This window comes from Pongo abelii, chromosome 1, assembly GCF_028885655.2.
Source record: "Pongo abelii isolate AG06213 chromosome 1, NHGRI_mPonAbe1-v2.0_pri, whole genome shotgun sequence".
NCBI classification, from domain to species: Eukaryota; Metazoa; Chordata; class Mammalia; order Primates; family Hominidae; genus Pongo; species Pongo abelii.
In genome coordinates, this window is record NC_071985.2 from 84,342,104 (window position 1) to 84,359,703 (window position 17,600).

The following is a 17,600-nucleotide window of genomic DNA, read 5'->3' on the forward strand; positions in this document are numbered from 1 at the left end:
TCATTCTACCAGACATCATGCTAGGCATGGCTCACTGAACAAGCAGGAGATTCTCAGGCAGAGCAGACAGCAAATGCAGACATCCTTGGCTGGGGGAAAGCCTGCCATGCCAAGAGTGGGTGTGGCTGGACTAGCTAGAGTAAGGGGGAAAGGGAACGGGGTCCGAAGGGCCAGATCACACCAGGCCTTCCCAGCCATGGCAGCAGTTTGAGGTGATGGGAAACACACAATGCCATCTCTGAGAAAAACAGCAAAAGGACCAAACCAGCCCCACAGTCCTGGGAACACCTGACAGGAAGGTGTGGAATACGTGATCTGGCTGGATGGGGATGGCGACCAAGGTTCCAGAACAGGGCAGTGGGCGCTGACATGGGTCCAGAGCACATTCTGAAGCATTCCAAAAGCAGATGCTGACTCACGGCCAAGCTGCACTGAGGTGGCAGTCCACACCTCAGAGGGGACGGCATCTCCTCTCTTATCCTATATTGGTCACACACAGGCCAACCTCCCTAAAAACACTCACACGAAGAGGCCACTGCTTGTGGAGAAAGTTCAAAACAGGTACAGATTTTAAGAAAAAAAACCGGCCGGGCACAGAGGCTCATGCCTGTAATCTCAACACTTTGGGAGGCTGAGGCGGATCATGAGGTCAGAAGATGAGACCAGCCTGGCCAACACGGTGAAACCTCGTCTCCACTAAAAATACAAAAATTAGCCAGACATTGTGGTGGGCACCTGTAATCCCAGCTACTTGGGAGGCTGAGGCAGGAGAATCGCAGGGGTTGTAGTGAGCCAAGTTCGCACCCCTGCACTCCAGCCTGGGTGACAGAGCAAGGCTCTGTCCCAAAAATAAATAAAAAATAAAAAATAAAACCCTAGATCCTAATCCCAGTCCTACCACTAAGTCAAAAGTTCCCCTAACCTCATCTTTCATTGTCATCTACCAGTAGGGAAGACACGTGCCTGACTTCAAAGGGAATAGACAATCAAATGCTTTAATGATAAAGTGACTTGGTGATAAAAACAGTGGAAGAAATTTATAAACAGTAAACTGCTAAGGACAGAGACCTTCTCTCATGGTTCCTTAAATCCTTATTTCCCCTCAATCCCAAGCACTTAAACAGGTTAAGTAAGAAAAAGTATTCTCTCACAGAACACATACTCTATGGGAAGAAGCAGTCAACAAATAAGCATAAGACAAGAAAGATATGGTAAGTCTACGGAAGCAGAAGAGAGAAAAAATAATTCTCATTAAGGAAATGGGTAACAAAGCTCCCTCAAGAAAGTATTAACAGAGCTGAGCCTTAAAAAGACTAAAGGCCATTACAAAAAGAAGACCAAAACAAAAAGAGCAAAAACGTAAGTGAAGGCAGTTCAGTAAGATGGTCTGTGTGCATTTGGCTGTGTAGAAAAATAAGGCCGGGCACAGTGGCTCATGCATGTAATCCCAACGCTTCGGGAGGCCAAGGCAGGCAGATCACCTGAGGTCAGGAGTTCGAGACCAGCCCGGCCAACATGGTGAAACCCCCACCTCTATTAAAAATACAAAAAAACCAGCCAGGCTTGGTGGCACATGCCTATAATCCCAGCTACTCAGGAGGCTGAGGCAGGAGAATTGCTTGAACCCGGGAGGTGGAGGTTGCAGTAAGCCAAGATGGCACCACTGCATTCCAGCCTAAGTGACAGAGTGAGATTCCATCTCAATAAAAAATAAAATAAAAAATAAAAATAATAGCCTGGGACCATATTCAGGGGCCAAGGGGATTTGTACTGTACTGAAGTGTTTGACCTGTACTGAGCAGTGGGGAGTTACCTAAGGTTTCCAAAAAGGAAAATGGCACAACCAGAGCTATTCCTAAGGAAGACCACTCTGATGGCAGTGTAATGGAGCAGATTTTTCTCGTTTCAGAGGCTATTTTAGTTGTCCAATGAAGAGGTCACAGAACAAGGAACAAGCAAAGATGAAAAGGAAACAGAATGGCACCTAAAAGTCACAGATATACACGCAGGCAAAGAAGTTTAGCCTGGGTTTTTTCCCCCTTTTAGTGTTATTACTACACCTGTCCTTTAGGGGGAAATATGAGAATCTGGTTTGGTTTGGTTTTGAGATGGGGTCTTGCTATGTTGCCCAGTCTGGAGTACAGTGGCACCATCAAAGCTCACTGCAGCCTCCAAGTCCTAGGCTCAAGCCATCCTCCTGCCTCAGCCTCCTGAGAAGCTGGTGGCACAAACCACCATACATGGCTAATTTTTATTTTTTCGTAGAGATGGGGTCTCTCTCTGTTGCCCAGGCTGGTTTTGAAGCCATCCTCCTTCCTTGGCCTCCCAAAGTGCTGGGACTAGAGGTGTGAGCCACCGTACTCAGCCATAATCTTTTTTGGTTTTTGTTCGAGACAGGTCTTGCTCTGTCACCCAGGCTGGAGTGTAGTGGCACAATCACAGCTCACTGCAGCCTCGACCTCCCATACTCAAGCATTCCTCCCACCTCAGCCTCTAGACCTGCACCACCACACCTGGATAATTTTATTTTTTGTAGAGAACAAGTCTCACCATGTTGCCCAAGCTGAGAATCTGGTTTTTAACATAGGTCAAAATAACTTTCTCAACCCACCACAATTTTCATTTTATACAGACGGGGTCTCACTATGTTGCTCAGGCTGGTCTCAAACTCCCGCGCTCAAGCAATCCTCCTGTCTCTGCCTCCCAAAACGCTAGGATTACAGGCGTGAGCCACCAGGCCCAGTCTTGGACTTTTTTAATAACAAAAATATCAATAATCTTAAAGGATGACAAACTATCAAATCATTCGTATGTCAAAAATGTACAAACAAGCTTGGGCAACATGGTGACCTATCTCTACAAAAAATAAAGATTGCCGGGGGCGGTGGCGCACGCCTGTAATCCCAGCACTTTGGGAGGCCGAGGCGGGCGGATCACGAGGTCAGGAGATTGAGACCATCCTGGTTAACATGGTGAAACCCCGTGTTTACTGAAAATACAAAAAAATTGGCCAGGCATGGTGGCGGGCACCTGTAGTCCCAGCTACTTGGGAGGCTGAGGCAGAAGAATGGCATGAACCCGGGAGGCGGAGCTTGCAGTGAGCCGAGATCGTGCCACTGCACTCCAGCCTGGGCAACAGAGCAAGACTCTGTCTCAAAAAAATAATAATAAAAAAAATAAAGATTAAAAAGCCAGCCCAGGTAGTGGCTCACACCTGTAATCCCAGCACTTTGGGAGGCAGAGGCGGGCGGATCACTTAAGTCTAGGCATTTGAGATCAGCCTGGCAACATGGCAAAACCCCTTCTCTACAAAAAAAAAAAAAAAAAAAAAATTAGTCGGGCATGATGGTGCAAGCCTGTAGTCTCAGCTACTCTGGAGGCTGAAGTGGGAGGATCACTTGAGCCCGAGAGGCGAAGGGTACAGTAAGCCAAGATCTCACCACGGCACTCCAGCCTGGGCAAGACTGAGACCCTGTCTCAAAAACAAAACAAAACAAACAAACAAAAAAATTAGCCAGTCGTGATAGTGCCAGCCTGTAGTGCCAGTTACTCCAGGTTGAGGCTGAGGCTGCAGTGAGCCGTGACAGCGCCACTTAACTCTGGGCTAGGTGGAAATGCCAGACCTTGTCTCAAAAATTAAATTATTAAATAAAAATGTACAACATGCTTTGAAAACTGCAGAAAAACAGACCCTTTCTTTCTTGGGAGTTTCTACACTCTTCCTCCTGGATGAAAAATAGCAGAGAATTAGCTACTCCCATATTGGCTCACCACTATTCCCATCCCACACTTTTTACCCAAGTAACACCAAAAGCTTGATTACCAAGTTAGAACAGGTGACGACTGAGAAACACACAAGAACAACAGAGTTATTCACCTTTCAGGGTCGCAGTTTTCACCCTCGTGGTAACTAACTTATTTAGATGATTACCAAGATCATTTTGTTTCTAAAAGCTCATATGCAAGTTTAAGCCTCCTCCCCACTTTAGGAGGACTGGACTTCAGCTTAAAATTTTGACCCCACTACATGCCAAGCAGGCATTGTGCTAAGGAGGGCTGGGAAAACAGCCATGAACAACAACAACAAAAAATGCTTCCAATCCAACAGGAATATGCCAGAAGAGCAAGAATAATTCTAAAAGAACAGGTAAAGCTTCCTGAAAGGGCTAGCATTCTGGTTTTGCTTTGAATTACTAGTATAAGTCATAGTAAAGAACACATTCAAAAATTACAAATTTTTTTTAAAAGCCTTCAACCAGGGAGCACACAGAACAGAAACTTCAGGACCTAAAGCAGGCCGATTCCTAACCCTGGGAGCTAGGGACGAGATCAACTTCATCAATAAAGAAGTCCAGCAGTTCCAGCCGCCGTGTCTGGCTGGGCTCCTTGCGCTAAAGTAGTCCACACCAGGAGGGAAAAATGTAAAACCAAAATGGAGGAGGGGCTACTGACGAGTCGGTTCGGGAGCTAAAACCTCGTGGCTCTTTCCTCATGGCGCCAACCAGCCTTCCTGCTCTGCTCTCCCCAGCCGGGGGAAGCATCATCCTGCCTCTCCAAACCAGCACCCAGCACCCAGCTCTCAGGATCCCTTGAGGAACCTGTGCTCCAAATGAAGTTGGAGGGTGTTAAACGGTGGGAAAAACAAGTAGCCACATCTTAAAGGCTGTTAGGGGAGCAAAGAAAGAACCATCTGGGAGGACTCCACCCTTCTCCACCTGCAGAAAAAAACCCCGGGTAAAGCTAGGAAGTTATTTCCCTTGTCTCTCCTTGCCTTGCTGATAAAACAAAGGAAACAGGCTCCTAAGAGGGTCAGACACCCATACGATGACCCCCTTCCGTGGATCCAAGACGCGTACGTCCCGGACACCGAAGAGCATGGAGCCAGTACAACTTTCTCATTGAAGCCGACCACGTTTCCTCTTACAACCTTAAAAAACAAAAGCCCCTACTATTATCGTTTCATTGATGTCACGGCACCTATTTGGCTCTCAGACTTTTACCCGGAAACCCCTGTAATCCCCAGCCCTTGCGCGCAGCCCCACACGGGGGTCCCCTTCCCCGGGATGCCGCCTCGCGCGTTCCCGCCACCCTCGCCCTCCCGGCCGCGCTTCCCGGCTCGCTCCGCCCTCGGCACCAGGCTGCGCCGCGGGGCGAGCACGTCTGCGCCAGACCGGGGCTTGGGGGGGGGTCCATCGGGGGTTCGTGGGGGATCCTGCGGAAAGCCCTCTCCCCCGACACTGGACTTGCAAAACAATAAGCATCCGCTTCCCTGCCCTTCCCCCATAGGACCCCGGCCACGAGTTATTAACGCGGGGGGAGAAAAGCGAGGGGAGCACTCCCGCCCTGCGATCGTGGCTGCGTACCCCCAGAACCTCCAAGGCCCGAGTCTTCGCCCGCCCCCGCCGCAGCGCCCCCATGCCGCGCCGGGCGCACTCGGCGCTGGAGCGCGGCCGAGAGCGGAGGCGCGCGGGCCACGCGGTGGCTGCAGCAACTGACACGGCCCACGGCCGCCGGCCACATGCGCCGCTCGGGGACAGGAGCCGGGAAGGGAGCGCGGCTCCGGGCCCCGCCGTACCTTGCCGCTAGCCGTTCCCCCGCTGACGCCTATAAGGAAGGGCTCGCCGCCGTTGGGCTGCTGGTGGTTCTGCAGGGTCTGCTCGCTGTCCCCGGCCATGGTTCGCGCCGCCCCTCCTCCCGCTGCCTGTGCGAACGGACGCACGCTCGCCGCCCGCGCCCGCGTCGGACTCCCTCCGCTTTCCGCAGCCGCCGCTGGGCGCTGCCGGGGCTGAGGTCGCTGCCGCTCGCCTGCGAGCCGCTCGGAGCCCGGTGATGGGGCTGGGTTTCCCGGAGGAGCCAAGAGCCTTCCTTTGCCCGCAGCGGCTGGGCCGGTTTACATCCCAGGCAGAGGTCAGCGTGATGCTGCTGCTCCAATCCGGGCGGGCAGCGCGCTGCTATTCGCCGAGGCGGAGGCGGCGAGGCGTCTGGCCCCAGCCTCCGCCCCTCCCGGGCCCCGCCGCCGCCCGAGGTCTCTGCGAAAGGTGTGAGCCCGACCTTCCCTCCCACCCGCCCTGTTAACCCTTTTTCCGGACGCGCCCTAGCGGACCCTGGGAGAAAGAGGCTGTTCTGTATTTTAATTTGGTATGCTACCACCTATTTCAGAAGGGATAAAAAGCTTGAAAGAAATAATAGGCAGATTAAATAAGAAGGAATGGCCCAGGTTTGAGAAGCAAAATTTGAACAAAAAGATTAGGGTGGAACAAAGAGTTAATGTCATTTACCCATTATCCAGGCTAAAAACTTGTGTTTCCAAAAAATGAGGGTTTTTTTTCCTTCTCCCTTTCGCCAAGATAATATGTCAGCCGCTGGCTTTAGATATTTCCTGTCTTGGAAACCCCCCAGCGCCATCCTTTTTAGCAGGCCTGTCCTCATGCGACTCTCTAGAGAAGGGCAATTTGAGGGGCTTATCTGAAGGGTGCCCTCCATTGGAAAAGCAATTCCCTTCTAAACCGCAGTATCTCAAATCCCATACACTGAGCTTCCGATGGAGTTAGGGTATCTGAAAACATACTGACATTTTGATCCAGTAATACCTTCAATTGAACCGGTTTTCCAGAGATTGGCAATCAGTCACTTAGAAAGGCAGTTTCAGACTCCACCTCTGGAGCCAGATTTCTGCATTCACTTCCAGGTCCCTGAGCAAGTTACTTAATCTCTCTTTGCTTCAGTGTTCTCATCTGTTAAATGGGAATAATAATGGCAATTACATCCCAGGATTTTTGTGAGAATTAAATGAATTAGTATATGTAAAGTTCTCAGAACAGTGCTGGTACAGTCTAGCCCCTGTATTAGTGTTTGAAGAGAAAAGGTCTCTAAAGCGCTGAAACTGGAAAGAAAAGTTTTGCTGGGACACACCTGAGAGAGGCAGGACTAGCCTAGTAACTTCCAGTCTCTTCTCCTGTGAACTTGGGACTAGTATCAATGAGCTGATGGGGCCGACAATCTAAAACAGAATTTACGTTAATAGCATTATCTTTTGAAACTTAGTAAATTACCTAAAATTGAAAATTATTTTGAAAAAAATAATTTTCTCTCAAGTCAGGGAAATCAAGGCTGCAGTGAGCCATGATCTCCCCACTGCACTCCAGCCTGGTCAGCAGAGCCAGAGCCCGTGTCAAAAAACAAAAACAAAAACAAAACAAAAGGACACCAGAAAACACAAACTTTTTTTCACTTTTAAATTACAGTTGACACTTGAACAACACTGGTTCAAACTGTGAGGTTCATTTTTATGCAGTTTTTTTTTTTTTAACCAAAGGCAGATGGAAAATACAGTATTTGTGCAGGTTCCTCAGGGCTGACTGTGGGACTTCATGTGTGGATTTGGTCCTGGTCCTGGGACCAGTCCCTCCGCATATATCTAGGGATGACTGTATTTTATGTCACCATGTAACACCAAACTCGGTAGCAGCTCAGACAGGAAACAAAGATGGGGAGAGTGGCCACTACCTGGTACCCAGAAGCAGGCATTTGGGTGAAGTTTCCTAAAGGGGTGCCTTACCAAATAGCTATGGAGTGGGTGAATTTTAGGTGGTCCTAGAGTTAGCCTCTTCTCCAAAAGGTCTTTTCTCTACTAGATAGATTTATTAGTCGTTATGGACTTTTGTAGAACTCTTTATAGCCCATTGGAATTTGGAAGTTGAACCTACAACTAAGGGTTAGCATGGGGATATTAGGTAGTTAAGGAGAAGAAGAGGAGGATAAAGGAATGCCAAAGGCCAGTGGGGTGGCTCATGCCTGTAATCCCAACATTTTGGGAGGGAGAAGAGTGAGGATCACTTGAGGCTACGAGTTCGAAACCAGCCTGGGCAACATAATGAGACCCCCCCCCATCTCCACAAAAAGTACAAAAATTAACTGGGCATGGTGGTGCACATCTGTAGTCCCAGCTACACCAGAGGCTGAGGCGGGAGGATCACTTGAGCCCAGGAGTTCGAGTTTGCAGCTGTGATCATGCCATTGCACTCCTCTATCGACTTGTCTCTTAAAAAAAAAAAAAGAATGCCATGTCTTTCAGAAAATTTTCTCAAATCTGCACCTTCCTTGTCATTCCTATAGTGTTTCTTCCATAATATTTTATCATAAAAATTTTCAAGCACAGTTGAAAGATTTTACAGCAAACACCAATATACCCACCACCTAGACTCTATCACTAACATTGTACTATATATATATATACTTGCTTTAAAACATAACTGGTCATCTACCCATCCCTCTATCCATCAAGGCATTTTTATTATAGGACTTATTTCCTTTTGCTTTGTTAATTTTAATTGACTTACTCCCCACTGGCTTATACATTTCTTGTTTGTTTTGTTTTGTTTTGTTTTGTTTTGTTTTTAATTACTATATCCCCAGCGCCTGGAACAGTTATGGCACCTTGTAGGGCCTCAACAAATGAAAAGACATAATGTTTCATTTCTACATCCCCCAGGCCCACTGAGCAGAATGACAAGCAAGTAGGAAGCATTTAATATATGATAAACAAATGAACAAATGAATGAATATGGAAGTAAGACACCAACAAGTAAACTTAATTTCCGTCACTTTGGAAGGAAAGGCTTGTTCCCTTGATTGTATTAATGTGGTTACTACACTTATTTCTGAATGTTTTGTTTTCCCGGCATTCCAGAGTGACTGTCCCCATCTAATCTTAATGCATCTATTACCTAGTTGAGCTAATTCATTAACTGAGCTCATTCTCCATACTTCTCTGCACTTTGTTTAATAATAATAATATTTGACCTCTGCGCATGAGTTAATATACATGAAAGTGTCTGAAAAAATCAAAAGCATTCTATATAAAGGTAAGGCCTAATTAGCAGAGGGCTGCCATCTGCACTGTGTACTCCCTGTTTTTCTTTCTCCTTCCTATCCCTAGGGCTGGCTTGCCTACATATAAGGAAATTACCCGTGTCCATTTAAATTACAAAGAGTACTCTCAGCTCCACTGACCTCAACAAGCACTTTCACATCTCTGCCCCCTACAAAGCAAGGCAAGCTGCCTGTGCTATTCCCTGTGCTGTGTCATTCTCTCTTGGGAGCTTGGTCACCAAATCCCATAGCTAGGGATGTTCAAATCACGAGCCTACCATAACAATTACACTGCAGATTCTGAATTAAGTGATTTTGAGCTGTCCTCCTTTCCCTCCCACTTAAAAAAAAAAAAAAAAATCGAATTTTTTAACAAAATTCAGAGTTAGAACAGATTCAAGGAAATACATTTTCTTGGTATCTGTGATGATTTTTTTTTTCTTTTACAGATTTCAGTCTGATCAAGTTCTGGCCTAGTTAACATTTGGGCATGAAGTCAGCATGAGTATGCAAGTGCAGCTGTAGCCAAAGAACAATAAGAGACATTGCTGTTGACAGTCCTTTGTCTGCCTGCCTTCTCCCCTTGAGTAGCCATAGTTCTGAACTAGACAAGGAACATTACATTTTGCACCCAACTGAAATGTTCTTGCTCTAGGTGCTTCATGCACCATGATCAATTCTCTATTTGTTTATCTCATTCCCCAGCCAGCAAAATAGATGTTATCACACTTCATCATGTATCCGAAGCATTATTGTTCTCTGTATTACCTTTCTAATTACTTTCCACATTTTATCAATCAGCAGTTGCTTTGTCAGATCATAAGTACTGTTCTGAAAAGATGGCTGGATGACGTTAAAGCTCTCTGACCTTAATCAGTCACATCTAGCTCTGTGACCTTAATCAATTACATTCTCAGGTACTGTTAGGCAGCACAACATAGTGCAGTCTCAGACCGGCAGCAGCAGCATCTGGGAATGCAAATGCTTAAGCACCACCCCAGAACTAGTAAATCAGAAACTCTGTGTGTGGAGCTCCACAGTCTTGTGTTTTATAAGCCTTCCAGGTGATTCTCATGCCCACCAACGTTCGAGAACCACTGTTCTGGTGCAAAGAAGATGAATAAGCCGTAGTCAGAAAACAAAGATTTATAATCTTACTTTGTTACTAACTTTATAACCTTTGACAGGTTACATAATTTTTCTTTTCTTTTTTTTTTCTTTTTTTTTTTTTGAGACAGAGTCTTAGTCTGTTGCCCAGGCTATAGTGCAGTGGTGCTATTTTGGCTCACTGCAACCTCTGTCTCCTGGGCTCAAGCAGTCCTCCTGCCTCAGCTCCCAAAGTAGCTGGGACTACAGGCGCCAGCCACCATGCCCGGCTAATTTTTGTACTTTTGGTAGAGGTGAGGTTTCACCATGTTGCCCTGGCTGGTCTCAAACTCCTGAGCTCAAGCTATCTGCCCACCTCAGCTTCCCAAAGTGCTGGGATTATAGGCATCAGCCACCACACCAGGCCAGGTTACATAATTTCTATAAACCTCAGTTTCTTCAACTGCTAAATGATACCTCACTCACAGGATGGTTATGAAAGTAATGATACACATTAGTACATAGTAGTTGTTAAATACTATTTCCCCTTCCCCCCCTAGTTCTGTCACAGCTCTCTGATTTATCACAGATGTCCACCATTTAGGGGTCAGGCGTTCCAAAAGTAAGAATTCCTAATCCCCAAGGGCACTTTCTTTCTTTCTGTATTTTTTTTTTTTCTTTTTGAAACAGGGTCTCACTCTGTTACCCAGACTGGAATGCAGTGGCATGATCATAGCTCACTTGCAACCTTGACCTCCCCAGGCCCAAGTGATCCTCCCACCTCAGCCTCCCAAGGAGCTGGGACTACAGGTGCACACCACCACGCCCGGCTAATTTTTGTATTTTTTGTAGAGACGGGGTTTTGCCATGTTGCCCAGGCTGGTCCCGAACTCCTGGGCTCAAGTGATCTTCCCAACTTGGCCTCCCAGAGTGCTGGGATTACAGGGACACTTTCAAATAAAAATTAAAAATTAATGTCCAGAATGGGTCCCGTCCGATGTAGATTTGTGGCTGCCTATGGCTAGGGAGGTTAGTGTGGGAAATGGAGAGAGACTGCTAATGGGTCCAGGATTTCTTTCGGGGTGAAGGAAATGTTTTAAAATTGTCATGATGGTTGCACAACTTTGAATATAGTAAAAGCCATTGAATTGTACAATTTAAATTGGTGAATTGCATGGTATGTGAATTATATCTTAATAAAGCTGTTTAAAAAAAAATTGGTGTCAACCAGAAGGCTAGAAGAAAGAGTTTTAGGAAATGGGAACAGAAATGGGCAAAAGCAAAGAGAAATGACTGAGATTTAAAAAGACAGCATCAGAGAACATCATAACCTGTAAGACATTATGCAAATGTAGGTTATTAATTTTGTTGAATTTAGCATATACCCTCTCTCAGCAAAGATAATAGTCATTCAACGGCCCTTAAATTTTAGTTGGCCCAACTTCAGAAATCTCATAAGAAGAAGCCTTCACAGAATTGAAAAAATTAATATACAGATTTCTGTATGTTGTAGAGATTTTCTGATTTTTCTCTCCCTTCCCCATACTAGGACACTTTCTAATGTGATTCTTTGAAAATAGGCTGAGATAAAGTCAAGAGTTCTATTGTCTTGCCCAGCCAGCTACCAGCACCTGTTAAGAGGAGGCCCCAGAATCCGTGTTTTATTCACCATGTTCTAAGCTGTTTGGCTTCATCCTGTTCACCTAGACCCATATCTGATCCTTTACTTCTTTTCTTGTCACCAGTCTCTTTTTTTTTTTTTTTTTGCTATTTTTTATTATTATTATTATTATTATAATTATTATACTTTAAGTTTTAGGGTACATGTGCACAATGTGCAGGTTAGTTACATATGTATACATGTGCCATGCTGGTGTGCTGCACCCATTAACTCGTCATTTAGCATTAGATATATCTCCTAATGCTATCCCTCCCCCTTCCCCCCACCCTACAACAGTCCCCAGAGTGTGATGGTCCCCTTCCTGTGTCCATGTGTTCTCATTGTTCAATTCCCATCTATGAGTGAGAACATGTGGTGTTTGGTTTTTTGTCCTTGTGATAGTTTACTGAGAATGATGATTTCCAATTTCATCCATGTCCCTACAAAGGACATGAACTCATCATTTTTTATGGCTGCATAGTATTCCATGGTGTATATATGCCACATTTTCTTTTTTTTTTTTTTAATTAAGTATTTATTGATCATTCTTGGGTGTTTCTCGGAGAGGGGGATATGGCAGGTTCATAGGATAATAGTGGAGAGAAGGTCAGGAGATAAACACATGAACAAAGGTCTCTGGTTTTCCTAGGCAGAGGTCCCTGCGGCCTTCTGCAGTGTTTGTGTCCCTGGGTACTTGAGATTAGGGAATGGTGATGACTCTTAAAGAGCATGCTGCCTTCAAGTATCTGTTTAACAAAGCACATCTTGCGCCGCCCTTAATCCATTTAACCCTGAGTTGACACAGCACATGTTTCAGAGAGCACGGGGCTGGGGGAAAGGCCATAGATCAACAGCATCCCAAGGCAGAAGAATTTCTCCTAGTCAGAACAAAATGGAGTCTCCTATGCCCACCTTTTTCTACACAGACACAGCAACAATCTGATCTCTCCTTCCTTTCCCCACACTTCCCCCCCTTCTCTTCAACAAAACCGCCATTGTCCTCATGGCCCGCTCCCGATGGTCGCTGTCTCTTCAGAGCTGTTGGGTACACCTCCCAGGCAGGGCGGCCGGGCAGAGGCGCTCCTCACCTCCCAGACGGGGCGGCTGGGCAGAGGCGCTCCTCACCTCCCAGACGGGGCGGCTGGGCAGAGGCGCTCCTCACCTCCCAGACAGGGCGGCCGGGCAGAGGTGCTCCTCACTTCCTCCCAGACGGGGTTATATGCCACATTTTCTTAATCCAGTCTATCATTGTTGGACATTTGGGTTGGTTCCAAGTCTTTGCTATTGTGAATAGTGCCGCAATAAACATACGTGTGCATGTGTCTTTATAGCAGCATGATTTGTAGTCCTTTGGGTATATACCCAGTAATGGGATGGCTGGGTCAAATGGTATTTCTAGTTCTAGATCCCTGAGGAATCGCCACACTGACTTCCACAATGGTTGAACTAGTTAACAGTCCCACCAACAGTGTAAAAGTGTCCCTGTTTCTCCACATCCTCTCCAGTACCTGTTGTTTCCTGACTTTTTAATGATTGCCATTCTAACTTGTGAGATGGTATCTCATTGTGGTTTTAATTTGCATTTCTCTGATGGCCAGTGATGATGAGCATTTTTTCATGTGTCTTTTGGCTGCATAAATGTGTTCTTTTGAGAAGTGTCTGTTCATATCCTTTGCCCACTTTTTGATGTCTTAATCGTTGCTATCCCACTTTTATGCAATGACTTCTTTCATTTTCCCTGATTAGTTCTTAGGTTACTGTCTCTGCAGATAATCTGCTACTACCTCTTCCCTCCTCCTGTGGCTGATGCTCTTTCCATCAGGTCATAATGGATGCATTATAGTTGGTGATATAGAGCTGGGATTAGGGTGAGACAAGGGATGTGCCTTGAGTGCAAAAAGTGAGGAGGCACTGACTTTTGGGTTGAGCAAGCGCAAGTGCAGGGTGGGAAAGGAGCAGCTCCTTCATACCCTAGGCACCCACTTTGCCTCACCCTAGTCTCAGAGCTCTGGTGATTGTCAAGAGGAGAAGCAGAGGATGGTACTGCTGATGGCATCAATGTCAGAGAAGTAGTTACATTTAGTCTAGTGGCTTGTATTTGAACTGGTGGCCAAGGATGGCAGGTTTGACTTTCCTCAAGATGATGGGCTGAGGTGCCAAGTGATGTTGGAAGCCAAATGAGGTTAGATAGATTAGTTCTTGCTCAGTGTTCATGGTATGTTACTAAAAGTTACTTTGGTGTCTTGAAGTGAACTCTCCCCAGGTCATTAGGAGAGAAGATTAGTTTGGTTTTCCTTCAGAATGAAATTATAGCTGTTCTTGGTGGCAAGGATGCCTACAGCTTCAAGTGATGAATGCTAGTGTTTCAGAAATATTTTTAGTCAGAGACACTGAGAAACAAACAAAAGCAACAGACTCCCCAGGAAAACACTGTGTATGCACACACAGATAGAATGTTGAGGATAACTCAACAGGGTTCAGAGAGCTCAAGAAACCCATTCATGAAGAACTCCAAAGATCCTTGATTAAGAAACCCTGGTGTAACTGAAAAGGCCTTGAACTGAAGAGAGAGAGTCAGTTAAGCAAGTTCTCCTTTCAGGGTGGTGGAAGAGACTGGTTTGATCCCTGGATACCTCTCCTGAGAGAGTTTGCAAGATCTTCAGCTGGTTAGGTCATCAGAACTAGAAAAATAAGATTTAAAAATTATGTGTGTATCTGTATCTACATCTATGTATCTACATTATATATATAATACATATTATATATCTACATTATATATATAATATATATTATATATCTACGTTATATATATAATATATATTATATATCTACATTATATATAATATATATTATATATCTACATTATATAGAATATATAATATATAATATATCTACATTATATATAAATATATATTATATATCTACATTATATATATAATATATATTATATATCTACATTATATATAATATATATTATATATCTACATTATATATATTATATATATCTACATTATATATATAATATATATTATATATATCTACATTATATATATAATATATATTATATATATCTACATTATATATATAATATATATTATATATATCTACATTATATATAATATATATTATATATATCTACATTATATATAATATATATTATATATATCTACATTATATATAATATATATTATATATCTACATTATATATAAATTATATATATCTACATTATATATAATATATTATATATCTACATTATATATAATATATTATATATCTACGTTATATATATAATATATATTATATATATCTACATTATATATAATATATATTATATATGTCTACATTATATATATAATATATATTATATATATCTACACTATATATAATATATATTATATATCTACATTATATATAATATATATTATATATATCTACATTATATATATAATATATATTATATATATCTACACTATATATAATATATATTATATATCTACATTATAGATAATATATATTATATATATCTACATTATAGATAATATATATTATATATCTACATTATAGATAATATATATTATATATATCTACATATATAATACATATATTATATATCTACATAATATATAATATATATTATATATCTACATTATATATAATACATATATATCTACATTATATATTATCTATAATATATATCTACATTATATGTATAATATATATCATATATATCTACATTATATGTATAATATATATCATATATATCTACATTATATGTATAATATATATCATATATATCTACATTATATGTATAATATATATCATATATATCTACATTATATGTATAATATATATCATATATATCTACATTATATGTATAATATATATCATATATATCTACATGATATATGATATAATATATATCATATATATCTACATGATATATGATATATATCATATATATCTACATGATATATGATATATATCATATATATCTACATGATATATGATATATATCATATATCTCTACATGATATATGATATATATCATATATCTCTACATGATATATGATATATATCATATATCTCTACATGATATATGATATATATCATATATCTCTACATGATATATGATATATATCATATATCTCTACATGATATATGATATATATCATATATCTCTACATGATATATGATATATATATCATATATCTCTACATGATATATGATATATATATCTCTACATGATATATGATATATATATCTCTACATGATATATGATATATATATCTCTACATGATATATGATATATATCATATATCTCTACATGATATATGATATATATCATATCTCTACATGATATATGATATATAATATATATCTACATGATATATAATATATAATATATCATATATCTACATCATATATAATATATAATATATATCTACATTATATACGTAATGTATATAATATATATCTACATTATATACGTAATATATAATATATATCTACATTATATACGTAATATATATAATATATATCTACATTATATACGTAATATATAATATATATCTACATTATATATAATATACATTATATATCTACATTATATATAATATACATTATATATCTACATTATATATAATATACATTATATATCTACATTATATATATTATATTATATATCTACATTATATATTATATATATTATATATCTACATTATATGTATTATATATTATATCTACATTATATATTGTATATTATATATATCTACATTAGAAATAATATTTATTATATATCTACATTATATATTATATATAATATATCTACATTTTATATTATATATAATATATCTACATTATATATAATGTATATCTACATTATATACATTATATACATCTACATTATATATATTATATATCTACATTATATATAATATATTATATATATCTACATTATATATAATATATTGTATATATCTACATTATATATATAATATATATCTACATTATATTATATATCTACATTATATATATAATGTATATATTATATATATATACATTTTTTTTTGAGACAGGGTCTTGCTATGTCACCCAGGCAGGGGTGCAGTAGTGCAGTAGTGCAGTAGTGCAATGTCAGCTCACTGCAACCTCTGCCTCCTGGGCTCAAGCGATCCTCCCACCTCAGTGTCGCAAGTGGCTGGGACTACATTTGAGTGTCACCACACGGGGCTGACTTTTGTATTTTTTATAGAGACAGGGTTTTGCCATGTTGCCCAGCTGACCTCGAACCCCTAGACTCTAGCAATCTGTCCACCTCAGCCTCCCAGAGTGCAGAGATTACAGATGTTAGCCACTGTACCCAGCCTGTATCTTTTCTTTTTTGTTTGTTTGTTTCAAGTTTTAATCAAAGCTTGTATATAAGATTAGTTTATTCCTGCATCTTCTCAATTGTTTCTTCCTAGTATTTGCCCTTTTCCTTTCCTACTTGGCGAGATTTGGCTTTCCATTCAAGGATCTTTTTGCAGTCTTTGTCCAGTTTTAGCCTAGTGATAACCACCTTTCTGGGGTGAATGCCTGCGTGGACAGTTGTGCCATTAGCCTTTTCCCGCTGCATCCATTCAATGTAGATGACATATTTCTTCCTGTAAACCTGGACTACTTTACCAATTTGCTGACCTTTATAGTGTCCTCGTACAACCTGAACTTCATCATCCTTTCGGATGGGCATGGATTGCACGTTGTACTTCTGTCTTAACTCTTTGGAAAGAGGGGAAGACATAATCTTCCTGTGAATGTGGGAAGGTGCATTGAAATGCCTTTTGTGATTTTTCTTCGGTTGGAAGTCACAAAGGGATTGAACTTCATTTTGGCCGCTGTGTCACCCAGACTGAAGTGTAGTGGTGTGATCATAGCTCACGGTAACCTCAAACTCCTGGCCCCAAGCAATCCTCCTGCCTCAGACTCCTGAGTAGCTAGGACTAC

The 17,600-nt window shown here is 41.4% G+C and overlaps 2 protein-coding genes across 2 annotated transcripts in view; both read right to left on the reverse strand.

Annotated features, from left to right (window-relative positions):
• The window catches only part of UCK2 (uridine-cytidine kinase 2), an 84,193-nt gene extending 78,167 nt beyond the window's left edge, over positions 1 to 6,026 (reverse strand). The window contains exon 1 of the mRNA XM_002809845.5: positions 5,576 to 6,026. Within this exon, the coding sequence (XP_002809891.2) occupies positions 5,576 to 5,674 (99 nt within the window). The 5' untranslated portion in view covers positions 5,675 to 6,026. The remainder of the gene's footprint in view (positions 1 to 5,575) is intronic.
• A 10,982-nt stretch (positions 6,027 to 17,008) lies between these two features.
• On the reverse strand, positions 17,009 to 17,397 carry LOC100434209 (large ribosomal subunit protein uL24-like). The gene has a single exon (XM_054526189.2). It carries the CDS (start codon positions 17,395 to 17,397, stop codon positions 17,077 to 17,079), a length of 321 nt encoding a protein of 106 aa, XP_054382164.1. The 3' UTR covers positions 17,009 to 17,076.
• Between the last annotated feature and the right edge of the window lie 203 nt (positions 17,398 to 17,600).

Bases quoted from the DNA above. Each gene is read 5' to 3' on its own strand.
- LOC100434209 (XM_054526189.2), bottom strand. From the start codon at position 17,397: ATGTCTTCCCCTCTTTCCAAAGAGTTAAGACAGAAGTACAACGTGCAA.